General features: G+C 41.8%; 1 protein-coding gene across 1 annotated transcript in view; it reads left to right on the top strand.

Moving 5' to 3' along the window:
- Nucleotides 1–20,146, top strand: part of lmbrd1 (LMBR1 domain containing 1) — a 292,459-nt gene that overhangs the window by 215,279 nt on the left and 57,034 nt on the right. The window contains exons 12-13 of the mRNA XM_043681689.2: nt 2,305–2,409; nt 3,464–3,613. Of these exons, the coding sequence (XP_043537624.1) occupies nt 2,305–2,409; nt 3,464–3,613 (255 nt within the window). The remainder of the gene's footprint in view (nt 1–2,304; nt 2,410–3,463; nt 3,614–20,146) is intronic.

Raw genomic sequence — 20,146 nt, 5'->3', positions numbered from 1 at the left:
GTTAACTTCCATTTCTGTCCTTCACTGCAATGCTGATTGATCACTGAGAAGGTTGGGGTTTGGGTTGAATAGTGGAGAAACACGGCTAAATTACCTAATTATGATTAGATTAGATTAGATTACCTACAGTGTGGAAACAGGCCCTTTGGCCTAACAAGTCCACACCAACCCTCTGAAGAGTAACCCACCCAGACCCATTTCCCTCTGACTATATCACCTAACACTATGGGCAATTTAGAATGGTCAATTCATTTGACCAGCACATCTTTGGACTGTGGGAGGAAGCCGGAGCACCTGGAGGAAACCCACGCAGACACTGGGAGAATGTCTGGGTGGAGTTTGCACAGTCACCCAAGGCTGGAATCGAACCTGGGTCCCTGGTGCTGTGAGGCAGCAGTGTTAACCACTGAGCCACCATGCCACCCAAATCATCTGAATTGAGCAACAATAATACCAAACAATGTGGCAGATGGATGCTGGGAATTGAATTGGCAACTAATTTAAATGAACCAACTTTTAATTGAGTGGTCTATTTTAGCATTTCCATATAGAAGAATACAGCGCAGTACAGGCCCTTTGGCCCTCGATGTTGCGCCGATCCAAGCCCACCTAACCTATACTAACCCACTATCCTCCATATACCTATCCAATGCCCGCTTAAATGCCCATAAAGAGGGAGAGTCCATCATGGCCCTTCATTTCCTTCAACTCCAGTAAAATTGTTTAGCAAAATATTCCTTGCAAGTCCACACTAGCTATTTCTAATCATCTAATATCAAACCAAGTGTATTAATTTGCCCACCAACACCATCACCATCACATCCCCACAAACCAACCTGCGTTTATTGGTCCTCAGTGCTGCCAAGCAGCTAGCAGCCTGGGCTTCTGAAATGACATTGCTGTTCACATTGGCAGCTGGCCTCTGAGTGATTGGCATCGCCAGGCTCCCTCATAGCATTGCTTATGTGACTGTTGACCCTTGATGTAATGGGCTTTCTTGGTTGGTGGGATTGAGAGTTCCCTCGGTTGTAAATATTGTCTGCACTTGATGGAAAAAGTGAAAATCCTGGCCAAAGTTTGGGATTTAGAGTTTCTTATTCTATAATTGTTCTGATTGGGCATGTTCTTGGAAGGTGGTGATATCCTTTTCAAAATTCAGCATTATAAATATAGATATTGTTGATTCTTTCTGAAGCATTGAGTTTCCCTCACTACTTGCAGTTGAAATCATGCTTTATTTTGACTGTGGGGCCAATGTTTTGATCAAAAGTTTCAAAAGTGTTATCTTGTTAGTCACATTTGCATTACTGCAGTGTTTATCATTATTGTTCTGCATGAAAACTTAACCATGCTTCAGATTACTGAAAACAATTGTGAACCTACACAGGAATTCCACTTGCAAGTAATTTAGATTAACCGTATTAGTTACACTTTTCAATGGAATTTCACCAAGAAAGGTACAATTAATGAAATGTCTAAGTCACAAGTCAAAATCTAAATTTGGAAAGATTAGTAACTGTTGATTTAAACTGGCTCTCTAATATTTGTTAGAGACTTAAAAAAAACCCTGCAGAATCCAAAGTCGATAAACAGGAGGCTGGAAGATCAAAGCTAGTCAGGCAGCATCAGGAAATGGAAAAGTCAACATTTCGGATATAACCCTTCTTCAGGACTAGGTGTAAGGTAAGGGGAGCGATAGATAAGGAAAGAGAGAGGTAGGAAGAGTAGCAGATCAGTGAGGTAGTGATAGTTGAACACAGGTAATGGGTATGACCTGGTTGGTCGATGAGAGGGATGAATCTGGTTGGTAGCTGGAAGAAAGGATCGGTAGGTGGAATGGAGGGGAGGAGGCAGGGCTGAAAAGGGAGTCGGGATGGCTGGGGAGATTATTTGAAATTCGAGAACTCAATTTTAAGTCTTCTAGAGCCTTTTCAGCCCCACGACTCCCTTCCATTCCAATTATTAGCTTCTTTCCAGCTATCAACGGATTGATCCCTCCCATCGACTAACCAGGTTGTACCCATTACCTGTGTTCACCTATCACTACCTCACCATTCTGCTACTCTCCCCACCCCTGTTTCTCTTTACCTGTAGCTCCCCTACCCCACACTTAGTCCTGAAGAAGTGTTATGCCCAAAACATTGACTTCTTCATCTCCTAATGCTGCCTGACTTGCTGTGTTCTTCAAGGCTCCTGTTTGTCTGCTTTGAAAATGTATGATGACTTTATTTTGCTTCAGTTTGATTGTAAGTAACAATTGTTGCCACTTAAACACAGTATCCACTTCGTTTTCTCCCTTCCCAGGTTTTCCCGCTGGATTATGTCCTAATTGCAATCATTACAGTGTATTTAGTCTTCGCTTCCATGGCCGGGATCCGAAACATGGGAATCTGGTTTTTCTGGATAAGGGTATTTTTCAATGTTACCTGCGCGAGTTATATTTCTGTACTTGGGTTGACAGAGAGGGAGGAAGTGAAGAATAGCATGTACAGACTAAAAACGTAGCAGTGGGCGGCACGGTGGCACAGTGGTTAGCACTGCTGCCTCACAGCGCCAGAGACCCGGGTTCAATTCCCGCCTCAGGCGACTGACTGTGTGGAGTTTGTACATTCTCCCCGTGTCTGCGTGGGTTTCCTCCGGGTGCTCCGGTTTCCTCCCACAGTCCAAAGATGTGCAGGTCTGGTGAATTGGCCATGCTAAATTGTCCGTAGTGTTAGTGTAGGGGTATGGGTGGTTTGCGCTTCGGCGGGTCGGTGTGGACTTGTTGGGCCGAAGGGCCTGCTTCCACACTGTAAAGTAATCTAATCTAATCTAAATTTCAGAGAGTAACTGATCTCACTACACTGCCCAGATTTATGCCTATGAGTAATACCAATTAGATTGTCTCAGAAAGTGGTTTGTAGCATTTTTGACCAAATGGTAATTGTGAAACAGAAAATGTCAGAAACAATACTTGGAATCTATGGCCTTTGATTTGCTTTGGCAGGGAAGTGACACTGTAGTGACTTTAGATTGCTTCCTATGCTGGATATTCATTTAATAAATAACACTTAAAGACTTTGAAGGAAATGGTAAAGCTTCATTTAAAACTAAAAATGATGTGATTAGTCATTCTATTCAATATTGTGCTTGCTTAAACATTTAAATATTATTGATTACTTCCTCAGCTTTTAGCTGCATAAGAAAGGAGCTCATTAGGCTTCGCATTCCACCCTGGAATTTTATATTACATTAAAATTGTTAAATTATTCATTCTGTGGTTTGGAGTTTCATGAAATAATTCTATTTGTTGTACCGTTTGGGTTGAACCATTGTTTTAAGTGCACAGAATGTGTTTTTATCTAATGTTTTCATATACTTTTGTAGAATAATGTTGAAACATTTAGTTGAGGACGGTTTAACATATAAATAACAAGTGGACCTGGTTGTTTAACCTACTCTTTTGCTTGTCTTTTGCAACCAGCTGTACAAGATTAGACCTGGCCGAACACGACCCCAAGCTCTTCTTTTTCTTTGTATGATCCTGCTACTGATGGTTCTGCACACAAGTTATATGATTTACAGTCTGGCACCCCAGTACGTTATGTATGGAAGTCAAAAGTATCAAGAGCAAGTAAGCGTCTTCTGATTGTGTTGTTCCTTTTTCTGAGTCAGCCTTTGATTCTTGTTTGTGTCTTTCTACTTGGACTTGACATCTGTCAGACTGCAAGCTAAATATGGTTGAGGGTGACCATTCAGTTCTTCAAATTAAACAGCATTAGTATGTTTATCCCCAGCACAGTGTCTGATTTTAACAAATATGAAGGTTTGACCTTTGTGCCAGAGTGAAGTTCTCCGTTAAGGAAGTTCTCAGTTGGCCTTTCACCAATGTTAGCACATGCATAGTACAGCAAGCAATTAGAAGTACATATGGGATGTTAGCTATCCTTACAAGAGAGTTTGAGCACAGAAGCCTGGAGATCTTACTGCAGCTGTATAGGGCCTTGGTAAGATCACGCCTGAAATATTTTATGCAGTTTTGGTCTCCTTACCTAAGGAAAGATCTACTTGCCCTAGAGGGAGTACAGCAAAAGTTCACCAGACCTATTGCTGGGATGGTACGTTGTTATTTGAGGAGAGATGATGTCAATTTGACCAGTATTCACTGCAGTTTGAAAGAAGAGGGGGATCTCATTGGAACGTATAAAACCCTAGCACAGCTAGCTGGGCTGGGGTCAGTGATGAAGTTTCCCCTAGCCCAAAGGTCCAAATTAGTGAATTTCTACAGTGCATCTTGTAAATGGTACACACCGCTTCAACTGTGCATCAGTGCTGGACAGAATAAATGTTTGTGGCTGTGGTGCAATCAAGCTGGCTATTCTGTCCAGGGGGCAGTATTCCACATTGTTGATAAACTTTTAATAACTTCTTTTGTGGTATGTGGATATCATTGTTAAGGCCAGCATTAGTCACCCATCCTAACTTACCCTTTAAATGATTGGCTTGCTAGGCCATTTCAGAAGACAGTTAAAAGTCAACCATATTTCTATTGGTCTGGAGTAGCCATGTTTACCTTGCATGCCAGACGAGGTGAAGATGGCAAATTTTCTTCCTTAAATAACATTAGTAAACCAGTTGGGCTTTCATGACTGACAATCAGTGACGTTTTCTAGCTTTTGGTTCTTAATGTTTATAATTGCATTTGAATTACACTGGGATTTGAGTCTAGCATGGCCTTTTAGATCACTAGTTCATTGATATTATCATTGTTTCACTGTGTTATGGACCAGACCAAACCCTCTCAAAATATTTTAATAGCATAGACTCTAACTTTTTATTATTTTTACAGGCAAATGTAAAGTGCCTATTCTAGATGCAATGTGACTGGTCAAACTGTTCGACATTAAGCAAATCGCAATTTATGTAAACACTGTAGTTCAAAACAAAGCCAAAGAAAGAGAAATTTAGAATAACTTAACTATATTGGAAAGCATAACAGAATAATGGATACAGTAAATATTGCTAATTGACTGTTCCAATATAATAACATCCCATAAACACACTCCTTGTTCAAGGGGAGTAGAGACAACCCTGGTAATTATCGATCAGTAAGCCTTACTTCGGTTGTGGGTAAAGTGTTGGAAAATATTATAAGAGATAGGATTTATAATCATGTAGAGAGGAATAAGTTGATTAGGAATAGTCAACACAGTTTAGTGAAGGGTAGGTCATGCCTCACAAACCTTATTGAGTTCTTTGAGATGGTGACAAACATAATGGATGAGGGTAAAACAGTTGATGTGGTGTACATGGATTTCAGTAAGGTGTTTGATCAGGTTCTCCATGGTAGGCTATTGTAGAAAATACGGAGGCATGAGATTGAGGGTGACTGAGGTTTGGATCAGAAATTGGTTAGCTGAAAGAAGTTGATGAGAAATGTTCATCCTGGAGTTCAGTTAATAGTGAGGTACCACAAGGATCTATTTTGGGGCTGCTGCTGTTTGTCATTTTTATAAATGACCTAGATGAGAGCGTAGAAGAATGGGTTAGTAAATTTGCAGATGACACAAAGGTTGGTGGAGTTGTGGATAGTGCTGAAGGATGTTGCAGGTTACAGAGTGACATAGATAAGCTGCAAAGCTGGGCTGAGAGGTGGCAAATGTAGTTTATTGCAGAAAAGTGTGATGTGATTCACTTTGGAAGGAGCAACAGGAATAAAGAGTACTGGGCTAATGATAAAATTCTTGGTAGTGTAGATGAGCAGAGAGATCTTGGTGTTCATGTACATAGATCACTGAAAGTTGCCACCCAGGTTGTTAAGAAGACATAAGGTGTGTTAGCTTTTATTTGTAGAGGGATTGAGTTTTGGAGCCATGAGGTCATGCTACAGCTGTACAAAACTCTGGTGCAACCGCACTTGGAATATTGCGTCCTGTTCTGGTCACCACATTATCGGAAGGATGTGGAAGCTTTGGAGAGGGTTCAGAGGAGATTTACTAGGATGTTGCCTGGTATGGAGGGAAGGACTTACGAGGAAAGGCTTCATTAGAGAGAAGAAGATTAAGAGGTGACTAATTGACACATATAAGATATTCAGAAGGTTAGATAGGGTGGACAATGAGAGCCATTTTCCTCGGATTGTGATGGCTAGCATGAGAGGACATAACTTTAAATTGAGGGATGATAGATATAGGACAGGTGCTAGAGGTTTCTTAGAGAGTAATCGGGGCATGGAACGCACTGCCTGCAACAGTAGTAGACTCGCCAACTTTAAGGACATTTAAATGGTCATTGGATAAACATATAAATGAAAATGGAATAGTGTCGGATAGATAGGCTTCAGATTGGTTCCACGGGTCGGCGCAACATTGAGGGCCGAAGGGCTGTATTGCGCTGTAATGTTCTATGTGCACCCCTTGGCAAAAAAAGAAAAATTCAAACACAGATTCTCACATGCAGTTGTCCAATCCAGGAGGAAGAATAATCAAGAGAAAATTTAGAGGGAGTAGTAGCCAGTAGACATTCATTGAAGGTTAGGTGGATTGGCCATGAATTGCCCATAGTGTTAGGTGAAGGGGTAAAAATGTAGGGGGATGGGTTGCGCTTCGGCGGGTCGGTGTGGACTGGTTGGGCCGAAGGGCCTGTTTCCACACTGTAAGTAATCTAATCTACTCTTTCAACTCTCTTCAGACCCCATTAGCTTTTGATGCTATTAAAAAAAACCGAAATCTAGAAATCTGAATCTGAGCGAGCTGGCCACACCCATTCAGGCAGCAAACAAAAACCCCAAGGCCTCCAAGAAGATTATATTACTGCAGACTTCTCGTCCCCTCTGCCTTACAACCACTCTTCAAAAAAAGGGGCAGAATAACCATGAAAGCCACAGCATTGTCCCAACTGTCACCTGAGGATGCCAGTGTTGTAACTGTGCTGGAGCAGCTTGGCCCAGATGCAGCTAATTCTTCAGTACAAGTGCCAGATTTTTTTCAGGGTTCAAAGCCTTTGTAGTACCCAGTCCTGTCATTATATTTTGGATGTCATTGATTACAAATTAAATTGGCTGAAGACTTAAATTTTTGCAGCTGGGGACTTCAGGAGGATATCAATATTTTTCATCTATTTCCTACTTCTGGCTGACAATTCTTGCAAATGTTTTAACCTTGTCTTTTTCACTGATGTGCTGGGCTCATCCATTATTGAGGATGGGAATATTTATGGAGCCGCTTCCTCCTGGAATTATTACTTAATCGACCACCATAATTGTATGTTACAGCTTAAATCTGATATGTTGGTTGTAGAATTGTTTAGCTCTGTCCATCAAATGCTGCTTACCCAGTTTGGCATTTGAGTAGTCCACTGCCTTGGGGTTTTTTTTTTGCTGCCTGAATGGGTGTGGCCAGCTCTCTCAGATTCAGATTTCTATGTTTTGGGTTTTTTTAAAATCGTATCAAAAGCTAATGGGGTCTGAAGAGAGTTGAACGCTTCAGTGAATGTCTACTGGCTGCTACTCTCTCTGAATTTTCTATTGATTTTTCTTCCTCCTGGATTGGACAACTGCATGTGAGAATCTGTTTGAATTTTTCTTTTTTCACAAGGCTGATATCTCATTTTTATAGGTACACCCTGTGCTTCTCCTAACTTTCCATGCTGCAGTCTTCATTAGACCAAGATTGATTCCCCACATTGATGGTAGTAGTAAAGTGAAGGATGTGTCAGGCCTTGAGATTAGAACATAGAGCTGTACAGCACAGGAATGGGACCTTCGGCCTATGATGTTGTGCCGAAGATGACACCAAATTAAACCAATCCCTTCTGCCTGCCCTTAGTCCATATCCCTCCATTCCTTGCACATTCACCCCATCATATCTGCCCCCACCACCACCCTCGTGAATGCATTCCAAATTCCTACCACTCTGTGAAAAAAACTTGCTCCTCACATCTCCTTTGAACTTTCCTTCCCTCACCTTAAATGTATGGTCCCCCCCCCTCCCCAGTATTAGACATCTCATAATTTTATACAATTCTTCTCTCAAGTCTGTCCTCAGCTTCCACCGTTCCAGAGGAAACAAGCCAAGTTTTTTCAAGCTTCTCCTTATAGCTCATGCCCTCTAATCCAGACATCCTGGTAAACCTCTTCTGCACCCTCTCCAAAGCCTCTGCACCCTTCCTGTAATGCAGCAATCAGAATTAAACACAATACTCTAAATGCGGCCTGATCAAAGTATTTTAGAGCTTCAACATCACATCCTGACTCTTGTACTCAATTCCCTGACTAAGAAAGGCAAGCATGGCATATGCCTTCTTTACCACCTTATCCATCTCTTTTAAGGAGCTATGGACTTGAATCCAAAGGTCCATCTGTACATCAGTGCTGTTCAGTGTCCTATTGTTTTCCTCAACATTTGATCTCCCAAAGTGTAGCACCTCCCACTTAACTGAATTAAATTCCATCTACTATTTCTCTGGCCATATCTGCAGCTGATCTATATCCTTCCATACTCTGCACAACTCCACTGATCTGTGGACTAACTCACCCATCTACATTTTCATCCAAGTCATTTATATATATCACAAACTGCAGAGGTTCCAGTACATATCTCTACGGAAACCCACTACTCACGGACTTCCAGCCAAAAAACACCTTCCACTACTACCTTCTGCCATCTATAGGCAAGCCAATTCTGAATCCATGCAGCCATGCCATGCATCTTAATCTTCTGGATGAGCCTACCATGAGGGACTTTGTTGAAAGCCTCATTAAAATCCATGGAAACAAAATCCATTGCTCTGCCTTCATTGATCATCTTTGTCACCTCCTCGAAAAATGCAATCAAGTTAGTAAGGCAACACTTGCTTCACATAACGCCATCCTGACCAACCTAATTAGGCCATGCTTTTGTTAAATGTGTGGTCTTGGTCAAGACCCCAGCAGTCTCCTCTCTTTTGCCTTTCTCAATTACCTGCAGAAGATAATATCGGGCTCTGGGGACTTATCTACCTTAATGCTTTTAACGAGATCCAGCACCACTTCTTTCTTGATCTCAAAATGCCCTAGCATATTACAATGCTCCCACAAATCTCACTATTCTTCATGTCCTTCTCTGATGCAAAGTACTTATTTAGGATCTCGTCTACATCCTCTGCCTCCAAGCATAATTTCCCCCTATCCTTAAGTAGTCCTACCTTTTTCCTAGTTAACCTCTTATTTTTAATGTACATATAGAATGGCCTTGGAATTCTCTTTAACTCTACTGCCAAGGTCATTTCACGGCCAGTTCTTCCTTTCCTAATTTCCTGCTTGAGTTCTTTCCTGCTTTCTTATATTCCTCGCGGACTCTTTCTGATTTCACTTTCCCAAACCTTATATTTGCTGCTTTTTCCCTTTTGACTAAATTCACAACCTCCCTCGTTATTCAAAAGTCCCTTACCTTGGCATCCTTGTCCGTTCTCCTTATTGGGACATGCCAATGCTGAACTCTGATCTGCAAGTTTTCAAACAACCCGCTAATGTCAAATGTGGACTTGCCTGAGAACCGTTCATCCCATTAACACTTCCCTTGCTCCTGTCCAGTGGTGATGTAATTTGCCCTCCCCCAATTTAGTACCTTCCAACAAGGTCCTGTTTTATCCTCATTTATAGCTAGTAAGATTATAGAATGTGATTGAATACAATGTTCCTCCTGCTGATGATCTACACTGCCTCATGCATGCATGCCCAATTTTGAGTTCCTAGGTCTGTTCAAAAAATTCTTCCATTTAGCATGGTTGTGGTGGCTCATGACCGAATGGACCTGATCCTCAATTTGAAGTTGGGACTTTGTCTCCATAACGACTGTACAGCAGCAGCTTTTACCATTATTGGTATGGCCAGATGCATCTTTGACAGGTAACTCAGTGAAGTTGAGGTTGGATATGGGGATGCTACCAAACCATTCTGTGATGAACGTTGAAGTTCCCCACCAAGAATACATTATGTGCCCTTGCCAGCCTCAAGTGCTTTGCGCTAGTGACATTCAAAATGGAGGACCACAGAATCACAAGGTTGGGGGAAATGGTGGGGGGAGATTGTGTGCAATAGTTGTTAATTGTCCGCAGGTTTTTTCACCCATGTTTGACCAGATGCCATGAAATTTGATGTCCCGAGTCAATGGTAGGACTCCCAGGGTAACTGCTGATTGCATACCACTGTGTCACCACCTATGATGGTTGTGTCCTGCAAATAAATGTATATGGCTGGGTGTCACAGAATCATAGAGATCTACAGCAAGGATACACAGTTGAAGGATCTTCAACTGTGTATCCTTCCTGTCAGGCTCTCTGCATTCTATTTCTGCCTGTTCAACAACTACCCTCTCTTCTGATCTGTAGCTCTGGTCGTCATCCCCCTGCCAAACTAGTTTAACCCTCCTGAAGTGCTCTAGCAAATCTCCCATCCAGGACATTGGTGCCGCCTCCACTTTAAGTGCAACCCATCCTTCATGTATGGGTCCCACTTTCCCCAGAAGGTACTTCAATGATCTACATATCTGAATCCCTCCCTCCTGCAAAAAGCCCTGTAGGTATGTGTTTAGCTGCATTCGCATCCTATTCCTCACCTCACTAGCATGTGGCACCGGTAGCAATCCTGAGGTGACTACTCTGCTCATCCTGATTTTAGCCTCTAACCTTACTCCCTAAAATCACCTTTTAATCCCTATCCTTTTTCCTGGCTATGTTGGTGCCAATGTGCACCATGACTTCTGGCTGCTTACCCTATCCCTTCTGAATCTTGTAGACTTGATCAGAGATATCCCAGACCCTGGCACCTTGAGGCAACATACCTTCCGGGAGTCCTATTTTCAATCACAGAATCTCCTGTCTGTTACTCTAAGTATTGAGTCCTCTATCATTAACGCTTTTCTATTCTCCCCGTTCCCTTCTGAGCCAATGATAATCTAATCAAACAGAGTTAGCGTGACTTCGTGAATTGAAAATTGTGTCTGACCAAGGTTTTCTGAGAAAGTCTCAGCCAGAGCAGAGAGAGTGTTGTATTAGGACATACACAAGGCATTTGTTAAGGTACTCGCAAAAGGTTAATTCCTTGGCCAAGAACTGATGGCATTGAAAGTAGTATACTGGTATGGATAGAGAATTCTGGATTAGTGATGCTGGAAGAGCACAGCAGTTCAGGCAGCATCCAAGGAGCAGCTCCTTGGATGCTGCCTGAACTGCTGTGCTCTTCCAGCACCACTAATCCAGAATCTGGTTTCCAGCATCTGCAGTCATTGTTTTTACCTCATGGATAGAGAATTGGCTGATGGACAGGAAGCAGCGTGTGGGGATAAGGGATTCTTTTTCGGGTTGGTGACCTGTGACCAGCGAGGTTCCACAGGGATTTATGCTGGAACCACAACTATTTACTATTAATTGGAGGACGCAAGCAAATATCTGTTGCCAAATTTGCAGATAGCATAAAAATAAGTGGAGAAGCAGTTTGTGAGAAGGATATTAACAATGTACAGAGAAATATTGATAGGTTAAGTAAGTGGACACAGAGTTGACAAATGGAATATAATGTGGGAAAACGTGTAGTTCATTTGGAAGGGAGGACAAAAGAGCAGTACTATTTAAATGGGAAAAAAAAATCTGCAGAAATTGGCAACACAAAGGAACTTAGGGCTACTTGTGCACAAAACACAGAAAGCTAGTACACAGGTGCAGCAGGTAGTCAGGAAGGCTAATGGAATGTTGGCCCTCATTTAAAGGGGTTTGAAATACAACAATAGAGAAGTCTTACTGCAACTGTATGAGGTGTTGGTGAGACTGTCAAAGTGGAGTGTCTTTAGTACTTCTTGTCACAGAGACTATGGTGGTAGAGTCCTTGTATATATTTAAAGCTGAGATAGATAAGTTCTTGATCAGTCAGATGATCAAGGGTTATGGGGAAATTCAGGAAAGTGAGCGTGAGAAGTGTCAGATCGGCCATGATCCTGTTGAATGGTGGTGCAGGGTTGAGGGGTGAGCAGCTGACTTCTGTTCCTATTTATTATGGTCTCACGGAACGAATTCATATTTATCGGATTAGTATATAGCCTTGCTTGAAAGCAAGTTTCAAGAACTTTCTAAGAGTAATGAGCTGCCTTATGATGTAAATGATATGATTTGTTCTCATGGCTCAGTATATCTCTCCATGTATGAGCTGCTAATGACCTGTCACAGAAATGTTCCGCTAATACTCTATTTTATCAATGACTGATTCTGTGCAGCATGCACAGGCCAAATGGTTAGTTGAATTACTACAGCCAATTCTTAGTCAGTTTGCCAGTTACACAGCGAGGGATTCCTTCATCTTGCAAACACTACCTCAGCTTGTGTATAGATAGCAACATTCTATCTGCATGCTTGTTGACATTTGAACTTACGCGCAGACCTATTGCTGATGGAAGTTATCACCAATTTCACCATATCACTACGTTCCACTGTTTCATAGAAGGTTGTCATAGAATCCCTACAGTGTGGATGCAGATCCTTGGGCCCAATAAGTCCACACCAACCCTCCAAAGAGTAACCCATCCAGACCAATTCCCCATCCCTATTAATTTATATTTCCCCTGACTAATACTACCAACCTAAACATCCCTGAAACACTATCGGCAATTTAGCACAACCAATTCACCTAACCTGCACATCTTTGGATTGTGGGAGGAAACCCATGCAGTAATCTAACCCGCTAGTGCTGTGAGGCAGCAGTGCTGACCACTGAGCCCCCATGCCACCCCAAAGGTAACTTTTGTATCATAGTAACCCTACAGTTTTGATACAGGCCACTCGGGCCAACAATTTCACACCAACCCTCTGAAGAGTAAGCCACCCTGACCCATTCCCCTACCCTATTACTTTACATTCCCTTACTAATGCACCTAGCCTATACATCCCTGAACCCTTTGGGCAATTTAGCTAGGCCAAATCATTTAACCTGCACATCTTTGGACAGTGGGAGGAAACTCGCACAGATACAGGGAGAGTGTGCAAACTCCACACAGTCGCCTGAGGCTGGTATCGAACCCAGGTCCCTGGCGCTGTGAGACGACAGTGCTAATCACTGAGCTACCGTGCTGCCCTTTGGACCTGAAAAATACCAGGTCAACCACAAGTTATCCAGAAAATCGAAATAACTCGATATTTGAACATCATATTAAAGAAGCTAGTTTTTACAGTGTGACAATGCAGTGACCATGTGAATGATATTTTCTATTAGCAAGGTGCTGCTATCAGGCCAAAGAGACTTTCTGCCTGTCACATATATGAACAGCATTATCTATGAAGTTTTGTGCTAGTTCTGTATGTGCTAGTAATTGACTGATCAAATTTGTTTTATACAGACCTATCAACCAGCCACTCATTGTCAAACTCAGAACATAAACGGCACGGTGGCACAGTGGTTAGCACTGCTGCCTCACAGCGCCAGAGACCCGGGTTCAATTCCCGCCTCAGGCGACTGACTGTGTGGAGTTTGCACATTCTCCCCGTGTCTGCGTGTGTTTCCTCCGGGTGCTCCAGTTTCCTCCCACAATCCAAAAATGTGCAAATTAGATGAACTGGCCATGCTAAATTGCCCGTAGTGTTAGGTGTAGGGGAATGGGTCTGGGTGGGTTGCGCTTCGGCGGGTCGGTGTGGACTTGTTGGGCCGAAGGGCCTGTTTCCACACTGTAAGTAATCTAATCAAAAGCTGCAGCAACTTTCTTCAAGCTGTGGGTGGCACGGTGGCACAGTGGTTAGCACTGCTGCCTCACAGCGCCAGAGACCCGGGTTCAATTCCCGCCTCAGGCGAATGACTGTGTGGAGTTTGCATGTTCTCCCCGTGTCTGCGTGGGTTTCCTCCGGGTGCTCCGGTTTCCTCCCACAGTCCAAAGATGTGCAGGGTCAGGTGAATTGGCCATACTAAATTGCCCATAGTGTTAGGTAAGGGGTACATGTAGGGGTATGGGTGGGTTTCGCTTCGGCGGGTCGGTGTGGACTTGTTGGGCCGAAGGGCCTGTTTCCACACTGTAATCTAATCTAATCTAATCTAATCTACTGTTAGACGTGATCTGGAATTGGGCAGCACAGCAGTTGAACTCACTAGTAGCTACTTTAACACATTAAGATAATCAGTAAAGTTCATAACGTGGCTCATTTACTCTTGTTCGAAGCAATATGCTTTCATGTGCTGAGATCCATTCTCTGTGTCTTTTTTGAATTATGGAGCTGTTGGAGCCTGAGTTTCCCATTACTTAATCCATTGTCCATGCCTTGGATAATTCGAATCAATTTGCCAACTAATGAGCACTCTTTGTCTCCTGTGGTATAAATTGTTCTGATTGTTTGAAATTTGGTATTCTTGAGTTTGTCCTGATGAATGTAAGATGAAAAGCTTTAGCATTACTTTTCTCTTTTCAGCCATCATCAGTAATCACTTGTCAACAAGGAAATTCTGTATCACTGGTCATGGGTTTTGAGAGTCCATGTATGGCTGACAAATTTGATCCTATACCCACATCTTCGTTTAGCAAGTTTTTTTGGGACGTAGAATGGGTCCTTGGCCTCAAGATCACTGGTAAAGCTGTCAAGTTGACAGGTGTTCTCAAAGAATTGTGTTCCTTCAGGCAGGAGGTTCCTCCAGGTGAGTTTCTTCTGAGCGAGGGTCTCCGAGGTGCTAACATCTCTGTTGCATTTCTTGAGATAAGCCTTCAGGCAGTCTTTGGTCGTTCTCTCACTAGATGATCATGGCTTCAATGCTGGTGTAATTGGCATCTTCAAGGATACTGATGTTAGTATCTGGATTAGTGGTGCTGGAAGAGCACAGCAGTTCAGGCAGCATCTAAGAAGCTTCGAAATCGACATTTCGGGCAAAAGCCCTTTGCCCGAAACGTCGATTTCGAAGCTCCTTGGATGCTGCCTGAACTGCTGTGCTCTTCCAGCACCACTAATCCAGAATCTGGTTTCCAGCATCTGCAGTCATTGTTTTTACCTTACTGATGTTAGTATGCCTATCCTCCCAGCTAATGCATTTGCTGTCTCAAAAACTTCTTGTGAGGCTTTTCTTGATGCGGAGGTCTAGGAGCACATCCTGTCCGCAAGCGCTACCTTCAGTTACGTAAGGATGAGTGCCTTCGACTACGACTTCTGTACTGATACCAACAGTCTTGTGTATAAGGTAGTCATATTTCTGACTCGAATATACAGCTGTGAAACTTGACTATATTTGAATGCCATGTCAAGGCTTTGAAGAAATATCATCCTTTCCCAAATTGGCCAGTAGACCGATTAGGCTACCTTTCCCTGTGTGGGTTTGGTATGGTGCAGTTTCATCATCAATATATCACCCAATCTAGAATGATTTGGAGATGCCGGTGTTGGACTGGGGTGTACAAAGTTAAAAATCTCGCAACACCAGGTTATAGTCCAACAGGTTTGTGTGCTTCCAATTAAACCTATTGGACTATAACCTGGTGTTGTGTGATTTTTAACCAATCTACAATGGTCACCACATGGAAGCAGCCATTTAAATATGTCAGAAATGCACTTTTTCTCCCAGCTGTCTCTCCCCCCACTACCAGGTATAGTTGTCAACCAGCAGGCATTTCAGAAATACTGGTTGTAATGCGCAGAATGCACTGAGAGATAGTACTGGTAAATTGTGCAAAAGGACAAGGGTAAATGCATTTGTGTGTGGGTACTCACTCGAGCCATGTTGTTGGCCTTGCTAGGTGTGGTTTTTGTTGTCCTAATATGACCTTTTGGAGAAATTTCAGCGGAGACCTGGAGCACCATCTTGTAAAGAGAGATTGTTATCGCTGAATTTGTGTTCAGTTTAAAAAAAAGATTGAAATCAGCATTTTCCAAAACATGAAAACCACAGATAATGTGAATGTAAAACAAGTTTAATTTGGAATAAGCATGCATAACTGATATTTAAAATTAACAAGTCTCAGACAAGAGTAAATAAATTCATGTCACATTACACACTCACCCCTGTAGGCATGGGCAGATTGCCAGCAAAATCATTTAATGTCATTAGTTAATTCCTTGAAAAACAGCCTCGATTGTAAACAGAATTGTAGATTTTTGGTAAATATGTGGATATTCATGATTATATTACAAGTTGAAATATTGCAACCACCTGCATTAGAGTGGCTGAAATAAAAGCTAGATGCTGGTCAGCTTTGTAAGAAGAGTCATATTGCACTTGAAACATTAACCTTTTGCATCCATGGATATTGCCAGACCTATTGAGTTTCTCCAGCATTTTTTGGTTTATCTTTTCAGATCTCCAGTATCTACAATACTGCTTTTCCTGCTTGTGATGAGTTCTGCTGGAGCACTGTAGCAAGCCTGAGACAGATGTTGGCCAGGGAGCAAGGTGGTGTGTTGAAGTGATAAGCAACTAGAAGCTCAAAGTCTTTTCTGCGGACAAATGTCAGTGTTCTACGAAGTGGTCACCCAGTCTATATTTTGTTTCCCCAATGTAGGGGAGACCACATTGTGAGCAGCAAATGTGGTAGATTAGATTAAGTGCAGGTAAAGCGCTTCACCTGGAAGGTGTGTTTGGACTGTTGGATGCTGAGGAGAGAGGAAATAAATGAGTTGGTGTTCCAGCACAGGCTGGAAGAACAGCACCTCATTTTCTGCTTGAGAACTCCTTATCTCAACCCTTACACATCTCAGACCTTGTTATCACATGGTCTGCAACTACACACTACCCATTGTTAGCCACTAATAGTCCCCATTAGCAGCCATTCATTCTTCTAGGCTGATCACCATCCACTTCTTTGTCTGTCCAACTTTCTTCTTTCTCTTTGGGCTCTATCTCCATCTATTATTAATTTCTTACCTCCACTCTCTCTTCTTCGTAAAAACCAACTTTTTCTGATCTAATATCCTTTCCAAGGAAGGATCAGTGAATCCGAAACGTTAACTCTGATTTCTCTCTCCAGATGTTGCCAGATCTGAGATTTTCCAGCAATCTCTGTTTTTGTTTCTGATTTCCAGCATCCAGTTCTTTTGGTTTTTTTTAGTTAGCAAATTGATTCCTGCATGGTGGGGCTGACATATGAGGAGAGATTGAATTGGTTATGATTGTATTCATTGAAGTTCACAAAAATGAGGAGGGTACTAATATAGATATCCATAAAATTCTGAAAGGACGAGATAGATTAAATGCAAGAAGGATGTTCCCAGTGATAGAGGAGTCCTGAGGCAGGAGTCATACTTTAAGCATAAGAGGTAAACCTGTTAGGTCTGAGATGAGAAATTTCTTCATCCAGAGTGGTGAACCTGTGGAATTGAATCCTATTGGAATTGGCTGAGGCCAAAACAACATGTTTTCAAAAAAGAGTTAAATATCAGGGGATATGGAGGTAGGATTCCAGTATTGAGCTTGATGATCAGTCATGATCATATTGAATGGCAAAGCAGGCTTGAGAGGTCAATTGACCTATGCCTGCTCCTATCTTTTGTGTTTCTTTGTGGATGTACAGTATGTAGATTTCCAAAAGGCATTTGATTAACTGTCTCATCAACATTATTGTAGAAAATAAAAGCTTACTGAGTAGGGGGTGGCATGTTGTCATGGATAGAGTTTGACTGGCTGATCGAAAGCAGAGATTAGGTGTAAGTCGGTCTTTTACAGGTTGGCTGGATGTCGTGAGTGGAGTGTCACGGGGTCGGTGCTGGCAGTCCAACTCTACTATTTATATAAATGACTTGGGTGAGGGGTCATAGGTGGGGTTACCAAATTTACTGGTGACTTGAAGATAGATAGGAAAGTTAGTTGTAAAGAGAGCAAAAGGATGTCAAAAAAGGGATTAAGTGAGTGGGTACAAGTATGACAAATGGAGCAAAATATGTTAAAATATGAAATTTTCTAGTTTGGCAGAAGAATGAAAAAGAAGTATGGTATCGAAGTGATGGGAGCTTGCAGAATTCTGAGGGGGTGTGGGGATTGGTATCTGATGTCTTTGTGCATGAATTCCAAAACGTTGGTATGCAGATGTACAGCAAGTAATTAGGAGTAGCATTATTTATCACATGGGAAATTGAAAGCAAAAGTAAGAGGCCAACTCATCAGTGCAACGATAAGCCATTTGCAGCAAGCTTTAATTCAAAAGTGTTGAGTAGATTAATTAATACAGTTAATGGTAGGGTCTTGGGTAGTGTTGGAGGACAGAGGGTGCAGGTATGTAATTCTTTAAGTTTGTGTCACATATAGACATGGTTAAAAAGGCATTTGGCACGCTTACCTTCATTGCTCAGCCCTTTGAGTATAGGAGTTGGGTAGTCATGTTGAGGTTGTACAGAACATTGGTGAGACCTCTTCTGGAATACTGCGTCCAGTTCTGGTTGCCCAGTTATAGAAAGGATGTTATTAAATTGGAGAGGGTGAAGAAAAGATTTACCAGGATCTTGCCGAGTATGGAAGGTTTGAGTTATAAAGATAGGCTGGGACATTTTGCATTGGAGCATAGGAGGTTGAGCGGCTTGGCTCAAGCGGCTTGGAAGTCTAGGCTTGTATCCACTGGAGTTGAGAAGAGTAAAAGACAACTTGGTTGAAACAATTATAATTCCTGAGGGGTCTTGACAGGGTCAGTGTAGAAAGGATGTTTTTGTTTATGGGGGAACCTAGAACTAGGGGTCACTGTATAAAAAAATCATCTATTTAAGACCTAGATGAGGTGAATGTTTTTCTTTGAGGAATCTGAATCTTTGGAACTTCCTTACTGAAAAGGTACTGGACATAGAGTCCATTAATTTTTTTTAAGGCAGATATATTCTTTATCAGCAAGGGGGTAAAATGTTATTGGGTAGGTAGAAAAGTGGATTTGATATTGTCTTGGACCAGACCAAAACATATCAAGGAGCTAGCCTGGACCCTAACTTTTATCTTATTTAAAACAAGTGTAAGGCACTGTTCTAAATGTGACTCAATTGGTCAAATTACTGGATTTTGAGCAAAACACACTTTCTTCTTACACCACAGTTAAAATATAAACAAAACAAGACGAGTTGGCATAACTTGACCTCTACCAAAATACTTAACAATGTAATGGATATTTTAACTGCTACTCTTCAACTGTTCCAATATAGGAGCGTTCCAATATAGGAGCATTCCATTAGCATACACTTGGCAAATGCAAATTCTGTGAAACAGATTTCCCTCAATTGCTATCTCCTCCAATACAGGAGAAGGACCACCAACAGAATAAACTAGCAGCAGAGAGATAACTCGCGCTTTTTGCAACAGCAGCAGAGAGAGCTGGATCTATCAGTTACAACTCCTGACACCCCACCTTTAACAACTGAAAGTAAAAACTAAAACCTTGGTTCTGAGAGAACTGACTGCAGTTCTCATGCCTCTTTTGTGTAATTTAAAAATAACCCAAAGCTATTTACTCTGCTTTCCATAGAGCAAACGCCTCAACAATAGGTTGACAACATCCTTCTTCAAGTGCAATAGGACAGAACAAATCCTCCTTAAATAATAAACCATCAGTATACAAAGGTGGCTTCATTTTCAAAAACTTTATTCTCGTGCTCTTAATACTCTACCTTATAAATCTTACATTAAACCTAAGCATGCAGATATTAAATGCCACAGTTCATTTCAGTCCGTTTCTTCCGCCATCGGACACTTTTGTTGTGACAACAGGTTGGCAATTGCGATCTCTTATCCTCCAACATGTATAATTTTCAAAGTGAATGCTGTCGCAGCAAACTCCATCTAAACGGTCTGGCATTTTTAGCCTCAAATGTTTCCAAAAACTTTAAGGGGTTATGATCAGCATATGCAATTGTCTCAGATACATTACTGGCAATATAGATGTTTAAATGTTGCAATGCCAACACCAAACTCAAGGTCTCAATGGTGGAATCCTTATTTTGATGAATATTCAACTTTCATGAAAACTACCCAAGGTCTTTCTATCCTTTCATTGTCATCTTTTAAGAATACAGCACTGACACCCAGAGCACTCACATTGATAGCTGCCGTGAATAACTTTGCATAGTTGGATGTTACAGATGTCAATGCAGCTTTCAGATTGTCAAATACCTTCTGGCACTTCCCTGTCCAGTGAAATTTTCTGCATTTCTTCAATAGGTCAGTCAGTGGAGAAACCACACACTTAAAATTTTGTTTATATTTTTGATA

Source organism: Chiloscyllium plagiosum, unplaced genomic scaffold, assembly GCF_037043375.1.
Source record: "Chiloscyllium plagiosum isolate Xiang-an unplaced genomic scaffold, Cpla_swu_hap1 HiC_scaffold_3, whole genome shotgun sequence".
NCBI lineage: Eukaryota > Metazoa > Chordata > Chondrichthyes > Orectolobiformes > Hemiscylliidae > Chiloscyllium > Chiloscyllium plagiosum.
Note: the sequence above shows the minus strand (reverse complement) of the source record. Positions and strands in the feature narration are given on the sequence as shown.